The sequence below is a fragment of the Nicotiana tabacum genome, chromosome 7 (genome assembly GCF_000715075.1).
Source record: "Nicotiana tabacum cultivar K326 chromosome 7, ASM71507v2, whole genome shotgun sequence".
NCBI lineage: Eukaryota > Viridiplantae > Streptophyta > Magnoliopsida > Solanales > Solanaceae > Nicotiana > Nicotiana tabacum.
The window spans coordinates 142,063,009-142,075,796 of record NC_134086.1 but is presented as its reverse complement, the minus strand read 5'-3'; the positions used below and the strand labels follow the sequence as shown (position 1 = coordinate 142,075,796).

Below are 12,788 nucleotides of genomic sequence, written 5' to 3'. Positions count from 1 at the left end.
CCAAGATATAGGTTCAAGGAGATCAAACAAAGTCATTAATGACGGTTCAACATTATCAACTAAACTTTTGGTCCATTCTCGTGATGAGACAATGTTCAGTACCAAGAATAAAGCATTAAGGCTTTTTAATGATTTCTAAATTTGATACGGGGTATATCAAATAGCGTATATACGGGATGACACGTTTAGGAATCACCTATGTAAGTGTGAAGTGTTAGCCACTTTAAGGAGAACTTTGTAAGACCAGTTCTCTACGAACTTATGAAACCAGGCGGTATTCATGGCTGAAACGAACACAACAATGAGAACCAAAGATGGTTAAGGGTTGGTTGTGTGACTTGTGGTTGTATAGGTATACACCAAAGTTCGACAGTTCAAAGATATCAAATCTACCGATTGATCGAGTATATCTGACATAAGTTCACTACGGAAAGTTCAAAGGAAAATCTACTTATCCAGATGCAATTAATTCTTGCTTGCGAATCACACAGTTTTCCTGCATACTTCCGTGATATAGCCATTCCCCATTCATGTGGGGGATTGTTGGGTTTTTATGTATTTAATATATTAAATACATAAAAGAGGGTGAATGGAAAATGGAGGGAAATGAAATTTTTGAGTGAAATTTTAAGTTCCCCCCCTTGGCAAATGGACATTGTCCCATATTGGAAGAGGAAGAGGTTTTTTATGGGTATATAAGCAATTGCTCTTCTTCTAGCTCTTAACGAGTTGAGAAAAAGACAAGCCTCGCGCCGTAGTCGTCGCTCGCTCGGCTTCGGCTTCTGCTTCGAATTTGGTCAATTGATTGATTAACTTTTTGGACCAAATTTATTTGTTAATAATAAAATATTAATAGAAATGTTATTAAATATTTGTTTTAATTACAGAATATTAATATTAATATTAAATCCTTCAATCCTTTTTTCTGTTTTGGTAACAGAAAATTAACTATCGTCTTCAATTTTCCCTCTTTATTTTTGAGTAAATAGTCACTTATGTAATGACATTTATGTTGTGGCCGTTTTGCATAAACAGCCGCTCTGAAGAGTTGTACCTCTTTAGATTTCAGCCCAACTTTGGCTAAATACAAGGCTATTCTGCTCAGAATTTCCATACGAATTTTCTGAGTTCTTCTCCTTTCTTCTGCATATTTTAACTTTAAAGAAAACAACAGTAAGTGTGATTTGCTATCGAACTTTGTGTTCGCTGAAACATTGAGGTTTGAAGTACCACTACACCAATGTGTAATTCGTTTTATCCTGGGAGGAAATAATCCATAACCTTGGGTACTAGGAGAGGATTAAATTCCTTAAGGAAACACTGTGAATTTAGTGGGCTCGAATTGATTTTTATTATTTCGTTTACTATTCTGTTTATATATTATTCTGCTTTGTTTTTTCAGAATTAGTTTGCAAATACAGTTTACTAAAATAATATGCATAAATTTCTTAATTAACCACACTTTATTGCATGCTCCGAGTAAAAAATTGCCTGTAATTTTCTCTAAGTTATCAAAATTTTCCTTCCATAAATATACTATATTACAACTTTGTGGATGAATAAAGTTCCGCATCCTACACAAACATAAAAAGAACCTCTAACCTCAAAACAAATGACATATATTCAAAAGATACAAAGAGAACTAATTAATGAAAAAGACCAATAAGCTCTCTACTATGTATTTTGTGTTTCAACTAAGAATGGTTTGAATGTCATCAACACACCAATTGCCTCAATCACATTCAGCACAAAGAAAACCACCTGATCACCTGCATTTGAGATGACACAAATTTACTTATATGGAGTCAAACATAAATAAAGGAGAGAGCAAACAACTTGAAAGCGAAAATTTGGCAATATAATTCTTTGAAAGGAAGCTGAATAAATTACTATGTGCAGTATAAACGAGTATCTGTCTTATGTAATATGGAATTAAGAAGGGGCAAGAGAAGTGACAGAGTTAGCATTTTGCAGTCAGCGCAAAACCAGTACAACGCTACAAAACTACTAGTGTCACATTAGAAAATCTCTTTCTTTGTATCTCTTCATCGCTGACAGCTGACAGGACAAAGGTTCCAGGATTCAGAGGTCAACGATCCTGGCCTCAGCGATACATTGAAAAGATTCTAACAGTTAAAAATATGCTCTCTGAATAAATATTTGGATAAAGATCTTGAAATATTCAAAGCTATACTCATACAGTTCACACCATTGCTGATCTGCAGTGTGTAATATTATCCACCCATGACAGTTTTATGCTTCTAGCAAAAGCCACCACCCCTCATTCCACCAAGCAGAGGCAAAAACTCTAGGTACTGTAGAAATATGATTTTAGCAATGAGTCATTACCTGGAAGAATGGAAGCGTCAAGCCTTTTTTGTGCCCAAGAAAAGCTGCACAAATCAAGAAAAAAGGCGACAATTTTAGCTGCAAGCAAATAGATGAGGCGTTCCTATTTCTAAAGCAAAACCAGGTAATCTGAAAGTTTCCAAAGCAAATAAGTAAAACACATTCTGATTTTCCAACCCCCGGTATTATCACCGGAAAAAGAAGATAGTCTGTCTTAGACAACAAGATCTATCACTATACTACGTTCTTAAGTCCAATTTGCATCTTATTCTTAAATGTCATAGTTGTGTCTTCGAGGATCGGAATCAAACTGTTCAGTAAACCTTCCACTGCTTTCGGCCGATCTCTTTGAGGTGAAATCTTAGAGGTGCTTTTTCTTCTTGGATATTTATTTTTACCATGTAGATCATATGAATAAGTTTATATAGATTGCAGATTCCAATTTTAATGATCTTACAACGACGGAAATAAAAGCAGGTGGTTGCTACAATTTAGTTGTTTCGATACACGATGCTTCAATATTGGCCACTACAACTTGCCATGATCACAATAACTTGAGCTATTGCATTAATATGGTTCTACTAGTTAAATGATTATTAAACCATAGCAAATCTGGAGAATAATTTTGTAGTAAAAATTTTTTGTCGCATCCTCAACCATATGCTACAGTATGTATTAACACCATTTGAAAAGGTTCCATCTTTATTAATGTCTTCACAAGACTAAAATGGAAAAGCATCTTTTCATCCACATCATAAATAATAGAATTTTTTTTAATCTAATCAATTAGAACTAATACAATTTATAATTAGCAGAAACAAATGCTGATTGATAAAACAAGTAAACTCACAGTGCTCCTCCCCCTGCAGGACCGAGAGCTTTAAAAATTGACATTGCTGTCATGGCAATTCCATTAGCAGCTCCCCTTTGTCGCTGGTTCTGTGGTTGTTAATCATTTAACATCAGATCGAGACCAAGCGAAGCATATTGCATAATGACACAGTGCTTCTGCAATTGACAGTTAATCTTTTAAAGGAGAGAGCAAAGAAGAATTTACCACAGCTTTGTTTTGCAATATGAACAACCCTGTTATGATAGAGATCTGGAGACAATTCAAAGTCAATGTTAGAACTTGAGGTTATGAATTTCAACACTAGGATGTAGAATATAGTTCAAGTATAGTAATTTTGCTTCCTTATGAGTGGTGTACCATATACTCGTGATAATAGAGAGGTCTACTTCTCTAAGAATATCACATTCACTTCCATATTTCATTCATCATCTCATTTTTAGTCTTGCACAAAGTAAATTACAGAAACCAGAAAATCACTTACAGACAAAGCATTCTTCATTACGGATGCAAAATTTATTGCCAAAGAGAGAGCGATCCCAGACAGCATAGCGATATAAGGGTAACTTGTCAACAAGGGAATTGACAAAACCTGATCATATCAGGGAAATTAAGTTAACCTTTCAAGATTTTCTGGAAGCCTGGATAGAACTCACAAGTTATCAGATTGTACAAGTCAAGTGCTTACTCCTGCAACTCGAGCAGCGATGATAGGGCCAACATACCTCTCAACCAACGGATATAGAGTTAGTTGGAAAACTAGAAGGCCAAACCCTGAAACACCACCATCAATCCAGTATCCAGTATCGTATAATTATATGAAACGAAATATATTAATAGGGCAGCAGATAATTCAGATGCTTTAAATAACTTTCTGCCTGAGCTAATTCAACAGATCACCAATATAAAAATAAAATCCCTAATTGTAATTGACCTTATAGTGAATGATAATACACTAACATTATGGAAACACAATTGTGGTCTAGTATTCGTTTCAAGAACAAAAATGTTAGCATAAATAACTGATAACTATGAAAACTAATCATGTGTGTTGCAATCACAGCCTACATTGAATTAGTTCTCATTTAAGTGAAAAGACCTTGACATAGACAAATCTTACAACAGGGGGCTTAAAGAGAGAGGAACTAACAAGTTATTTTGTACTATCATAGAATTTGACTAGCTATATTCATAGATAATTTGGAAAAAGAAGACAGAAACCTAAAAGAATTAGTAAGAGTGCTTCTGAATTTCTTACCAATCTATGTACTTTAGCCACATTTGATGGATCAAATGTTACTTTGGTGAAATACATAACACAAACTCATTTCTTTTAAACTTTTGATTAGATATGACAAGCATAAACAAATAATTTTAGCGGTTACAACATCTATAGGGGTGAATGTTGGAAGAGATTGGTTGGAAAAAGAAAAGCAAGCAAGGTTCATATATCTGTAAAAGAATATGAATTACTAGAAAATCAGCATGTACCTGAGATTGATAATACTTCACCAACATCAGCAGTTGAATAGCTTAAGCCCCCAAACTTTCTGGGGCTCACAGCCCATAATGAGAAAATCTGCAGAAGCAAGTATGTTTGGGATGATAGAATAAATTAGTTATGTAATGTCCCCGGTGCCAGAAGATTGAAAGACAATCATGATAACAATCATGATATACGTATTAATTAAGTTTACACGGGTGGAATCTCAAAAACCTACAAACAAATTGAACAGGATCTTTGTATTTTGCAACTCATGATAAATGATACACAAAGATGTTCTTAGAAGTCGTAAATCCTCTTGATATGATCATTTTGTTGTTTGCTTTCGTCATATACCCCTAGAGTTGCAAATAGCATAAAAAGGGCAGCCCGGTGCACTAAGCTCCCGCTATGCACGGGGTCCGTGGAAAGGCCGGACCACAAGGTCTATCTTACGCAGCCTTAAATCAATGAACAAAACAATGACTACACAGCACCAGGAATTTGCAATCTTCAACAGATTAAAACTTGAACGTCAGAACTCAGCACTCATAATATCTTCATAGATATGGAAAAAGCACTTTACTAAAAAAGTTTACAGTGGAATGTTGGGGCCAAAAACTTTATACTGGTAGAATATTGGTAATGGAACATTGCCCATTGCTGTTGCTCACCTATCCTCAGAATGAGTAGTAAGTAGAATGTTTATTAAGCTTCTGAAAGCTAATGAACCTAGGCTTTCTACGCAGAAGACAGAGCTGCAGAATTGTAAAAGAGACGGTTCTTTTGTCGTCAAAAAGAGAAACCCTTTACTTTCATAGTATTACTGTGCAGCAGAAAAAAATTTGGCACATAAATAACATGTACGCCTCAATCCCAAACAAGTTGGGGTCGACTAATATGTTTATAAAATTTGAAGAACAATTTACACATCCGAACAACCGAACCCCGGTCAGTACTGTCGGAGGGTTCTATGATACAACCCACCAGATCAGCATAAAACATAAACCAACATTGTCCCTTAGGAATATCTAATGCATTGCCTAAGGATGAAAGTACAATGTGTTTACAACAAAGTCATTGCATGAAAACATGCAACCAATGGGCTTTCGGACCAGAGATATGCATAGCTTTATCTTTCTTATAAAAGAAGATGCCTACCATAATCTGTTAATGCAATGATTTATCCTACAGTAACTTAATTTGGGTGAGAAAATATAGTATACCTCATTATAAGCCATATCATGAAGAGAGAAGACACAGTATAGTATGATAGATGACATCAATGGCCAGTTCTTAAAAAGGTTTTCTTTTGGGGCTGATTCATTTCCTTCTTTTGTATCAGGTGCAGCCTCCAGAGCCTCATATGAATCTTGAGGTGGCACGCTCGATTCATGAATGTGTAATGTTTCCTGCAATTCATGAGCATTAGGGATGAAATTCTATGATTTAACACAGTTCAACTAAAACTGGGAAAACCAGAAAAGATACTGAACAAAGTAATGAGAAACAGAAAAGGGAGAGAGAGACACAGATATTAATGTGGTTCGAGAAATTCAGAAACCTATATACATAGGTAAGATGAAGAAATGTTCCATTATGATTTATGATTAAAGAGCTTCTCATCATTGAAACACCAGAAATACACCCTATTACAGCAACTCCTTACCCTACACAACACAATGCCACATATGTAGAGGCTGAAAATGAAACTCCCGACACATTCCTCCACTTCACCCTATTACAGCAACTCCTTACCCTACACAACACAATGCCACATATGTAGAGGCGGAAAATGAAACTCCCGACTCATTCCTCCACTCCACCACCCTATTAGAGGTATATAACGCATATTGAACATCCTAATTATTTTCACTTCTTTTAAATTTGAACACCCTTGGGGAAATTCTTAGTTTCGTCACTCCTTTCAACATGTTGTAGACTCCCAGCACAACAAGAAAAAGAACTAAGGCAAACCTTGATCTGTCTCAGGGGAAGTTTAAATCAGAAATGGAATTGCAACTAGAACAAGTCCTTCCCCACCCGCCTCACGAATGTACAGAAGCCAAAAATAACTCGAAATATTAAAAGGAAACAGATGTCTAGACGATTCTCATTCTCACCAACACTGGAAAATAAAGTAATATGGTTATCTGAAATGATATGTGATGATTGTCCATTAAGAGTTTATGCAAAATCCAAGTTAGTTTAGGAGGTGAAATACAAATTGTCTGACTGCTAACACGATTAAACAGTATGTGCCATAGACCCAGAAATTATTAACGTAATCATGTAGATTTACCGGCAGCCAAAATGAAGCAATAGCCACGACCAAGGAAAACAGTGATATGATTAAGCAAGGCAAGAAGTAGGGAAATCTGCAGAAAAATATCATATGTTGGAGTCAAGGAGCAATTCAAGCAGCAAAAGAAGATATACAATTGTGAAAAGAAAGAAGCATAATACCTCCCAAATATAGAATCCTTAGCGAATATTGACGGATATTTCTCTGCAGGCTTTGGTAAACAGGACATTTAGAGAGCATGTATATATGCTAAGATTTGCGGAGATACTTACAAGTAGAAACACAAAGAATTTTAGGCTATGAAATTTCTCTTACAATTGATCATAAAATGACTAAACTCTCTTTCCCCAACAGGAGGAAGGAATACAAAAAGAAAATAGCTAAGGAAAAGAAAGTACCTGGGCAAGGAAGCCTCCTAAAGCCGGGCCAATAATCAATCCGATTCCCCATGCAGTACTAATCTGAAACAATTCAAACATACAAGAAAAATAAAACAAAATTCCATAAAATCCACTGTCTAAATGGTCACTCAGAATTGCATTCTTGCCATTTCTTGTCTCTATAAAGTTGTCTACAATCCTCTCATTTGTTAGAAATTATTTGTATAACTGAAAATTAAGGGCATATTACCGTAGACATTCCCAGTGCTTGATATTCTTCACGGAATATTTCAGCAGCATATGCCTAAGAAGGTAAGCATCTTAAGAGAATAGCTTAGGATGCAGTACAGAATCGTATGATGGTATTAAACAGATAGAATACCTTTATTGGTCCAATCAAACCATTTAAAGAACCAAGAAGAAATCGTGTAATGATTGCCATCCAAAAGTTGACACTAAGACCAAAGAGAGTATTGAAAATAACCCTGAAGCACAATTATAGTAAGAAGGTATAAACTTCTCGTCATTTAAGTGAATGAAAAGAGAACATTTTCAATAACGATTGGTCATACACTACAAAAGTGCCGAAGATTATAACTGGTTTTCGGCCATATCGATCAGCCACTAGTCCCCAAAAGACAGATGTCAAAGCTCTTCCAAGCATATATGAAGAACCTTCAGTATTTCAGGAAATTGATAAGCAGTTTTTCGACAGACCTCTGTATGATCACATATCAACAAACAAATTATGGCATGAAATAAGCTTACCTACATAACCTGCATAGTAACTGATATCTTCCTCTCTCTTTGCAATGTGAAAGTCCCTTATCTGTAGGGAAAGCGAAAATTAGTAGTTTTATGCAATCAAGAAAATAACAAAGGGGACCAATTGCAATTCTGCTTCTTAAATAAAGATATCTTGTTTTACTTAGTTCTATGTATTCGACAAAACTTGAACTCAACGACAGGCCAAAAAGGTTGATTGATCTTACCATGAAATAAAGAAATGGAAAGAGAGATGATATTGGAAGTGCTGAAGTGTTGAATCCCATGAAACAGACAAAAAACAAAATGAGTCGGAATATCAACAGATAAAATCAAAGGAAGGATCCCCAAAGGAAGCTTTTAGCAATAACTATCGAAAACTTGTCTTCAAGTACAGCAATGAAGCAAACTTGCTAGCTAATATATGAACATACAAAGAAAAGCTCTAAGAAGCTAACCTAGAATTTTTGCATACAACAAAACACTTTGAAAAGGCAATATAGGCTTTTCACCAGCGCTTCCAAGGGACAGCTGAATATTAGCGGCAGACTACCATCAAAATAGACTAAAAATTCTTTCTTAATATTAGTATGAAACTACCACTGTTATTTCGAAATGTATTATACAAGTTAAGACGCAGCAGTTCTCTCTTCATATTAGTGGCAGACTACCATCGGATATAGACCAAAAATAAATGCATCCATCAAGAATGAGATCCATGGAGTAAAAAGGAATGGAATAAAACATGTGACGCATTATATCAGATAGTTTGATATGAGGATACCTTAGCATCTTATATTGTCATTGCTCCACCCATTGCCTTAAGATTGTGAGCTTGATGTTCATATTCTTTCATATAATATAACAATCAATATTTGACGAGACTATTTGAAAAGGTAATATAGGCTTCGCACTTCCAAGGGACAGCTAAAAAAGGCAGCCCGGTGCACTAAGCTCCCGCTATGCGCGAGGTCCGGGGAAGGGCCGGAACACAAGGGTCTATTGTACGTAGTCTTACCCTGCATTTCTACAAGAGTTTGTTTCCATGGCTTGACCTGTGACCTCTTGGTTATATAGCAGCAACTTTACTAGTTACGCCAAAGCTCCTTCCAAGGGACAACTACCCATCAAAATAGACCAAAAAGTCATTCTTAATATTAGTATGAAAACTACCACTGATATTTCAAAATGAATTACACAAGTTAAGAAAACAGCAATTCTCTCTTCATATTAGTGGCGGACTACTATACGAGTAGACCAAAAATAATTGCATCCGTCAAGAATGAAATCAGTGGAGTAAAACGGAATGCAATAAATCGTGTGAAACATTATATCAGATAACTTGATGTGAGGGACAACATAGATTCCTAATTAAGAGCTTAAATTGTTTCGCTATTCGATTTGAACATACTCATTACCACCCATTCTGGACTTTTAGAACATGAACTCATATTTAATTCCTAATAATATCAGATTTTCGACTAAGTAACTGTTACATAAAACAGTAACATGCTAAACATTGCGCAAACTCTACAAAATGTTACTGCACCCATGTCAGATCCTTCAAAATACATTACTTTTGGAGGATATGACATGCCCGGTGTACTAAACCCCTGCTATGCGCGGGATCAGGGGAAGGGCTAGACCACAAGGGTTTATTTTACGCACCCTTACCCTGCATTTCTGCAAGAGGCTATTTCCACAGCAATTTTACCAGTTAGGTCAAGGCTCCCCTTTACTTGGAGGATTGCACCTGGCTATATTTGGGAGAGTCCGAGCAACATAGGTAACATGGCGTCTGATACAAGAATTTCCAGAAACTGATGAATAAATCAGAACTTTTTCTATGTCAAGTGGTGTAAATAACAACATGGCAAGTAAAAATTATTAGAACTTTCGGATAATCAGAGCAATTGCTCGAGTTTTAGACAATTTTTGCTTATGCGATAGACATAGTACTCCAAAGCAAACAGTTGGATTTTGTGGCACTCAAAACTTGATAATTAACCACAAAATATCGGTCATTTCTGAGTTTGCATAAATATATCAATCGGTTTCCTTCTGGAAAAGTTTCTAAAAGGTCATGTTGACGTGTAACTGGTTGATTTGATTTGAAATATATTAAACAAAAAATAATCCAGGTTGACATATAAATATATTTAATTAGATAAAATAAATTGGTAGTTTTAATTTTCTTTAGAAGCTTGTCATTCGTAATTCTTGCTTTGGAGATGTTACTCCTTTTTATATTTAGCAATCTTCTTTCTGTAGTTTTAACGAGGGAAAACATTTAGAATTTAGAAGTAGCAATTTTAAATCTTCGAAATTCAAGAGAATGAATTTGGACTTGCGAAGTGATATATACCAATCAGATTAGAATAAAGCCTTCATTTAGAACGCGATATCATAATCATGATTAATAATAATGATTTTAATAACGAGTTAAATAAAGAGGATTAAAAAGAAAACTGATGATCGGAAAACATTATACAACACAAGCGGCATATGATAAAAGTTTTCTTAAGTGACCGAATAATACTACGTAGTAATTTTTTTGTCCGCATGAAAACGAATTACTTTGAAATGGTAAACTTTTGCTTGCTTTCTCCACCACATAAAACTAAATTCCCAGCAAAACAAAGAACAGAAAAAACACAAAGGACATGCTACTATACGATAAAAACTTACTCCTGTATGTATGTCAAATCAAATCAAATAATTTATGCTTAACATTTAAAGATTAAAGTGAGAAATATCACTCATAAAAAAGGAATATCACTCCTGACTTTTTTTTTTTGGTTGCTATTTCATGACTCTCACTCAACCATGATCAAGTCATAAATGTAAGTAAGAAAACAACATTATCTTGTATTTTTTATTCGAGTACATTTTGAGAAAATGATACAACTACTAAAAGCTTGGCCACTTTCTTCTTTTTCAGCTCACCGCAAAGCATGGTAAGGGAGCTGATGAAGTAACCAATGACGATATACTAGGTTATTTTTTTTTTATTTGTATCTAAGTCTTGGTGGATAGAGTTATTATATATTTTATTGATAAATTAATCGAGATGTGTGCAAGCCGTCATTATATTAAAAAAATGATGATGAAATGAATGGCTATTGATTACCTGTGCCAAGTATCACAATCCATATAGTGAAGAGCTCCTTAATGGGCAAGCCACGTTGCCCAGCTTTGTGCAGATCCACTTTACAACCTGGGCAATTCTCGTAGTACTCTTTCTTATTCAGCAGCGTCTCCTTAACTCCCTCTAATTTGCCCGCCATTTTTGATGAGAGGAGAGAGGCAAAAGAAGAAGCGTTATTCTCTTCGTCTCTCATGCACCAATATATATCCACGCTGATATTTTGGAGAGAGAGAAGTATGCTAATACTTCCAATTCATTTTAACTATATTTAAATACTTACTCTCACCAAATATTTATGTCATAAAAATGAATATAAAACATGAAGGGGAGGCTTGACATATGTGATCAAGAGGTCATGGATTCGAGCCGTGGAAACAGCCTCTTGCAGAGATGCAGGGTAAGGTTGTGTACGATAGACCCTTGTAATCCGGCCCTTCCCCGAACCCCGCGCATAGTGGGAGCTTAGTGCACCGGACTGCCCTTTTTAATAAATGTAAAACATGTCTTAACTCCTATATATGTAACTTTATCACTTAACTATGGTTAATTAATATGCAGATTCACTTTAATTTTTAACTGCTAAAATTAACTTACTTGAGTTGATATAAGCTCTTGTGAGGTTTTGATATATTCATTATATGGCATTTTTTGTCTCCCCTAAAAATGATTATTGAACCATTAAGAGAAGAAAAAGAAAAAAGAAGGCAGTGTGGTGCACGAAACATTTCATGTTCACGCAATTCGAGAGGACCTCACCCCAAAAAGTGTGATATAAATAATCTACCCTAATACAAGTATCAGTGGTTGATTTCACTGTTTGAACCCATAACCTATAAAGTATACGGAGATAACTTTACCGTTCTAAGACTCCCCTTCTATTGAACTATTAAGAGATTACTTAGAAAATTGTACAATCAATTATTAAAGTACTGGTTGACTTGAAGAAAAACAACAAATGCTTTTTTAGTTTCTTAAAAGGATACTAGTGCACTTATTTTGGACCTATGTGAAGAGTGCATAAACAACTTTGGTACATGAACCAAAAATTCAAGCTTGGCAATCACTCAACTAGGAGAAACTAACTAATGACGTAAAGACGCCAAAAGTGACTGCGACAAAACTTTGTTTTGCGGCCACAAAGTAGTTACAGGTCGCCTTCGATGGATAATAAATAATTACTATAACAAAGCAAACAAAAGCAAATCAGACAACAGCAAAAGGTATATCTCTGGACCCTGGTACAAGAGAAGTATGACACGGAATTATTGATGGCTTTGTTTATAGAGTAGTTATTTGATTTTGGAAATTTAATCGGAATTATTTAGTGAGTATATTTTTATTAATAAACGTATTGATTTATTAAAATTAAAATAAAACATATGGGGTTTAATATAAAATATGTATTTGATTTTACCCGAAATTAATTGGGATAAACTTTTATTCTCAAGTTTAATGGCTAAGTAATGATTATTTAAGATAAATTACTACATAAAAAAATTTAAAAGTAA

The 12,788-nt window shown here is 35.0% G+C and overlaps 1 protein-coding gene across 3 annotated transcripts; it reads right to left on the bottom strand.

Moving 5' to 3' along the window:
• Positions 1-1,508: 1,508 nt before the first annotated feature.
• LOC107766116 (protein ZINC INDUCED FACILITATOR-LIKE 1) lies at positions 1,509-11,554 on the bottom strand. 3 transcript variants are annotated; one of them, XM_016584848.2, is made up of 18 exons: positions 11,263-11,403; positions 9,151-9,252; positions 8,360-8,400; positions 8,136-8,196; positions 7,940-8,042; positions 7,750-7,852; positions 7,618-7,671; positions 7,386-7,448; positions 7,149-7,198; positions 6,985-7,060; positions 5,909-6,094; positions 4,691-4,778; positions 3,888-3,973; positions 3,684-3,791; positions 3,407-3,451; positions 3,200-3,288; positions 2,350-2,393; positions 1,509-1,769 (listed from the first exon to the last, which is right to left on the bottom strand). In XM_016584848.2, the coding sequence occupies exons 2-18, from the start codon at positions 9,155-9,157 to the stop codon at positions 1,675-1,677; spliced, it is 1,299 nt and encodes a 432-aa protein (XP_016440334.1). In that variant the 5' UTR covers positions 9,158-9,252; positions 11,263-11,403; the 3' UTR covers positions 1,509-1,674. The 3 variants fall into 3 exon arrangements, with proteins under 3 accessions (XP_016440334.1, XP_016440332.1, XP_075073878.1); XM_016584846.2 differs by lacking the exon at positions 9,151-9,252 and having other exon boundaries at positions 11,263-11,554; XM_075217777.1 differs by lacking the exons at positions 9,151-9,252; positions 11,263-11,403 and adding an exon at positions 8,917-9,040.
• Between the last annotated feature and the right edge of the window lie 1,234 nt (positions 11,555-12,788).